The sequence below is a fragment of the Orycteropus afer genome, unplaced genomic scaffold, assembly GCF_000298275.1.
Source record: "Orycteropus afer afer isolate SDZICR_OR568_19922 unplaced genomic scaffold, OryAfe1.0 scaffold00016, whole genome shotgun sequence".
In the NCBI taxonomy this organism is placed as follows: Eukaryota; Metazoa; Chordata; class Mammalia; order Tubulidentata; family Orycteropodidae; genus Orycteropus; species Orycteropus afer.
The window spans coordinates 17,575,814-17,581,410 of record NW_006921603.1 but is presented as its reverse complement, the minus strand read 5'-3'; the positions used below and the strand labels follow the sequence as shown (position 1 = coordinate 17,581,410).

General features: G+C 39.0%; 1 protein-coding gene across 1 annotated transcript in view; it reads right to left on the bottom strand.

Moving 5' to 3' along the window:
• DNAJC6 (DnaJ heat shock protein family (Hsp40) member C6) overlaps window positions 1-5,597 on the bottom strand; it is a 143,904-nt gene that overhangs the window by 10,445 nt on the left and 127,862 nt on the right. Inside the window, exons 14-15 of the mRNA XM_007959208.2 lie at window positions 4,258-4,326; window positions 2,580-2,699 (exon numbers count right to left, since the gene is read on the bottom strand). Of these exons, the coding sequence (XP_007957399.1) occupies window positions 2,580-2,699; window positions 4,258-4,326 (189 nt within the window). The remainder of the gene's footprint in view (window positions 1-2,579; window positions 2,700-4,257; window positions 4,327-5,597) is intronic.

Here is a 5,597-nt window from a genome sequence, read left to right as displayed (position 1 = left end):
ACACACAGATGCAAGTGATAGAACTGAGACTTGAATCCAGGTCTCTGACTCCAAGCCAGAAGAGCCCTCTCTGACTCTTCCCACTGTGCCATCCTTCCCTCCCCACCAACTTCTCAGCAGACTCTCTCTTCACTGGAGTAAAAACAACCAAGGGACAAGGACCGTGAATAAAACAGAGTAAGTCCATTCATTATGGGACTACTAAAACTTCAATTATTAGGATTAATCATTGTTTGTTGTAAGTACAAGCATGGTTAGTGCCCAAGAGTAAATAAAGATGTTTTGAAATTTCACAAGTAGGTTTCAATTTCACACTTCTTGCATTTCATGCAAGAGAGTAAACTCAGCCAATAGTCTGACAACTTTGATCAAGACAAAGGATCTCATTCAACTTTAAAAAATGGTATTATTTTGTGCCAGAAATTTAAGTAGAATTCAGATTTCATAATCTCTTAATTTTTAAGCACTCATTGCACATACAATGGGCTGTTTCCAAAATATTCTGAAGACCAGCTGTAGCTTCTTGTTTAAAGGTATAAAATAAGAAGCTGAAATGAGGTGATCTTTCATGCAATGAAAAACAAGCTCTGGCAACACAGTGATTAAGGCATCTGGGTGCTAACCAAAAGATCGGAGGTTTGAACCCACAAGCCACTCTGCAGGAGAAAGATAATATAATAGCCACTGGGCTTGGAGTCCATATGAATTTGAGTCTCAGCCCTATCACTCATTCATGCATTCATTCATACATGCATCCATTCACTGCTTCATACATTCATTCAATCAGTATTTGCTGAGCACCTACTATGTGCCAGGTACTGTGCTGAGCACTAGGAATATAAGCTATAGAGAATCCTTGCTCTTCTGAAACTGGGTGAAAAACTTCACCTCTTTGAACCTTAGTTTCCTCTTCTGTGAAATAAAAACCAACAGTCTGCTGTAAAGGCACAATGGCTACAAGACAGTGCTTCACAAACTCTGAATTAAGAGACATTAATATAAAATAATGAAAGTTCATGTGCCCAGCAAATGCCTGGTACACCAAAACCACTTAACTATTGCTTAACCAGTTGTTGTCAAGTTGTTTCCAACTCATGGTGACCCTATGTGTGTCAGGGTAGAATGTGATCCATACAGTTTTCAATGGCTGACTTTTCGAAGTAGATAACCAGGCCTCTCTTCCAAGGTACATTGTAAGGGTTCAATAGCTAGGACAAGGTAATGACTTGTACTCTGAAGCCTGGCATTACCCCCTCTCACTCTGAAACTCAGGGCATGAAGCCTCTCTTCATGTGACCATGGGTCCCCCTCCTGCCCACTGCATATCAACATATACCTATCACTGGGTATTCATTCTGCATTGGAGTTTCATTTTATACTTTGAAGAATGCTTACTTATTTTTTTCTGAATATACATGTTTATTATTTAAAATATTTATAAAGAAAGAAAAGTCTAAAGAACTAAACTCCATATTCTCACCATGCTTTTTAAATTCTATTCCTTCAGTTATGGAACATCATTGGGTGCCTTGTACCTGCCAGGCTGCAGTTACAGTGGTGAAAAGGCAGAGGCTGACCCTGCCTCATGGGGCTCATCAGCATGCTATGACTTACTGATGTCTACCCTTCCAGAATATTTTACTCACGCTAAGTGTTTCTAATTGTTAATGCTCAGAACTGAGAGAATACAAAGCACTAGCCAAACTCTGAGGCCACTGCTAGCATTAAAACTAAAGTAAGTGGTTCTCAAACTTGGCTGCACATTAGCATCACCTGGGAGCATTTAAGTCCCTGGGTGGCACAATCGGTTTGCCGTCAGCTACTAACTTAAAGTTTGACTGGGTGAACCCACCCACCCGCTGCAGAAGAAAGGCCTGGAGATCTGCTTCCATAAATATTATAGCCCAAAAGCCCTATGGAGGAGTTCTAGTAACAAACAGGGTTGCAAAAGTTGGAATCAACTCAAGGGAAATGGCCTTTGTTTTTTAAAAAAAATACCCAAGCCACATCCCAGACCGATTAAACCAGAATATCTATGGGAGGGATCAATGTTTTGGTCTTTGTATCACAATGGTTTCATGTGAAAATACCATGAAGAGAAGGACCCTCTTTTGCCTCTTTTGAATTGCAGCTATATAATTTGAAAGTTCAATTTTTACTCTCAGAATCCTTGCCTACAATTTCTACTCTCAGAACCCTTGGCTAGGAGACAAAAACTGTTGGCTTGCAGCTCTTGTTCAGACACCTAATCTATCTGACCAGCCTCCTCTCTCACCATTTCCCTATACATTACCTTTGCTGCAGCCAAACTCTGCAGATATTCCTAGAAGTTCTAACTTTATTCCTGTAGAGTCCAAAATTAGGCATTCAGAATTAGATTAATAAGTGTTATTTACAACCTGATATTTGATGCCTGTTTATCTTTAAACAAATCTCACCTTTCAGAGTGTAGCTTAAGAATACATACTATTTTAGGTTCCAGGTAATAAAACCAGCTCACTGTAAAACCAAAGGTTTAGATTTTTAGCTTTGTAGCCATAAGTAAATTTTATTTAAATCTTAACCTGCTAAGTTTGTACCAAGTGCCCCAAGGTCAGCAAAAGGATCCAGAGTCTGGGGTTTATTTTGATGGGTGGGTGTGCCATGCGAAGATCCTGTTGGGCTGGTGGCAGCTGATCTGCTTCCCATTCCAAAACCTCCTGAGAAGGAAACAAGATCATTGAAAATGAGGTAGTTGTTCGAGGATGAATTCTAAAACTCAGAATTCCAGAGCTACTGCCCATCTTGTCTCTAGGGCAAACCAGGACAGGGTTTAGAAATGTGTAAGAAGTTGCTAGACTCTTATTTCTCTGACTTGAGTGAATGTTGGCCTGCAGCAGAGACAGGGCACAGAAAAGACATTTGCTGTTTCCTGACCACACCTGTGAACTGTTACTGTAATATTTACCTTTCATGTTACCTGACTTCATTATTTCCTATGGACTTTGACTCAGATCTGGATCTGAATTCGGGCTCTACCACTTCCTAGCAGAGTGACCTTGGACATGTTCCGTAATATCCCTGGGGCTCAACATTTTCTCATTAGTAAAAGGAGCAATGGCATCAGAGAGTTATTGTGATGAGCACATAGTGTATAGATCTGTGTGTGCTTGTTTGTGTGTGTCTGTATGGATCTGTGTGTGTTTGTGCACATGTGTACAGGTCTGTGTGTGCATATTTCTGTGTGTGTTTATATGGACCTGAGCATGTTTGTGTGTATGTGTATCGATCTGTGTGTGCATGTTTCTATGTGCATGTGTATGGATCTGTATATGTGTTTGTGTGCATGTGTATGGATCTATGCATGCGTATTTCTCTGTGTGTATATGGATCTGTGTATTTGTATGCATATGTATGGATCTGTGCATGTATGCCTATGTATAGCTCTAGTGCATAATGGTTCATGCATTCGCCTGCTAACCAAAAGGTCAGTGGTTCAAACCCACCAGCTGCTTTGCAGAAGAAAGATGAGGCAGTCTGCTTCTGTAAAGATTTACAACCTTGGAAACCCCGTGGGACAGTTCTATTCTGTCCTAGAGGGTTGCAATGAATCAAAATCGACTCAATGGCAGTGGGGTTTTTTTTAGTTTGTTTCTTTAATGCGTATGTATGGATCTGTGTATTTATGTTTGTAGATCTCTGTGTGCACATTTCTGGGTGTATGTGTGTGTGTGCAACCTGCACAGGGTTGGGAACACAGTCATACAAAATAGCTTTCAATTAATGCTGTAGGAGCCAAGAGGAAAAGACCTTATCTATTCCAGACAAATCCAACCCTGACACAGCACTTCATGGAGACAGACAAACACCCATATTCATTCAGCATCTACTATATGTCAGGCATTTATGTAAGTTATTTCACTTAAACATCTATGTGGAATAAGAATAATTATCCCTATTCACAGATAAGAGAACTGAGACTAAGACTTGTCAAAAAGTGGTAGAACTGGATATACATCTAGATCTGTCAGATTCTATTGTCAAGGTAGAAATTCAGCAAATAAGACTTAGAAAAGTTAAATAACATTTAATATGTAACACTGTCATGTCATTAACTGCAATGGGAAAAGCTCAGCCAGAATGAGTCTTCAGGAAAAGTCAATACAAATTACATGGGTGGACTATAACACTGTGTAAGTGCTTAGGTCACATTGTGTGAAGAATTATGCTTTAGCATATGGTTAAATATGGACAAAAAAATAACCTGTTGGTCTTTACCTGGTTTAGCATGCCAGTCCCAGGCTCCTGAAACATCTGGCTGAATGTTCACAGCAGGTGTACTAGAAGCTGCAAATGGGGGGAAGAAAAGTGAATAAGAATGAGATAGCTCAGAAGCCACTTTTCTGAGTTCATACAAGAAAACGCCATCTCTTCCATGAAGACTGCATGACCTCCCAAGGGATTCATTCCCTCCTCTGGATTCTCACTGCACTCTGTGACACTTGCTATTTTGTGCCTTCATCTGTGGTATTTGCATGTGGCTTGGCAGAAACTATACATCATTTGTCTGTTTCTTCCTCAGTTCTCCTGTGTTTTACCTTCATATCCATCAAATACTATGTGTTCAATCCTCAAACTTCAAATTGTTACCGTGTATATGTCTGTTTTCATTTAATTATGAGTTCTTAAAAGACAAGAACTGTCTTGCTCATTTTTGTGTGTGCCACTTCTATATTTAACATAGAGTCAGTGGGCAATAAGAAAACAATAAATTCAATCCACCAGAGTTTGATCTTAACAGGTATACTGCAATCATCTTCAAAGGAAAAAGTAGAATGGGGTAGGTCAGCAATTGGGAGCGAAAGGGTAAGTTGTGATTTGAAATGGAACAGTCAAAGTAGAGGCCATTGAAAAGGTGGCATCTGAGTAAAGACTTAATCTGTTTCACTGCATCCTCCCACCTCTATGTAGCCAATATCCAAAGAGGAGACTCTTTTAAGTGGACACTATTAATGGGTAAGAAGTGAATTTCTTGTATGTTGTTCTATCAGTCCACTTCAAAGAATTTTGAGATTAAAAACCATAGGAAATCACCCATCAATGTTATTTGTGTAAAGATGTCTCTTTCCTAGGCAAGTTATACTGTGTGAAAAGTTGTGCAACTCATCTTCCTTGTGCATTTGCATGGCTCCAATGAAGTCAAGCTGATGACAAGACTGTGTTCTCTAGGCAAGCTCAGGAAGCCTTCCACAACACATCACCCTCCAGGTTAAGGCCAGTGATATTCCATAGTCTTCAAAATCAGGTATGAGCTACAATTATCCAGCTCAAAACATTTCTCCTTTGCTGAAGATCTCCATGTATTAAGAAACAGGTCCATTAACAAACAGATATGATTACTATTCTTTCCACACAGTATAAGTCTTTAAAATAGAAATATAACATGGGCCACACAGGTCATTCTTAATTATCTAGTAACTACATTAAAGAAAGTAAAAAGCAGGTGAAATTAATTTAATAATATATTTAACTTAATATATTTGAAATACTATTTTAACATATAATATATTTGAAATACTATTTTAACATATGTTGTTGTTGTTGTTGTTGTTGTTATG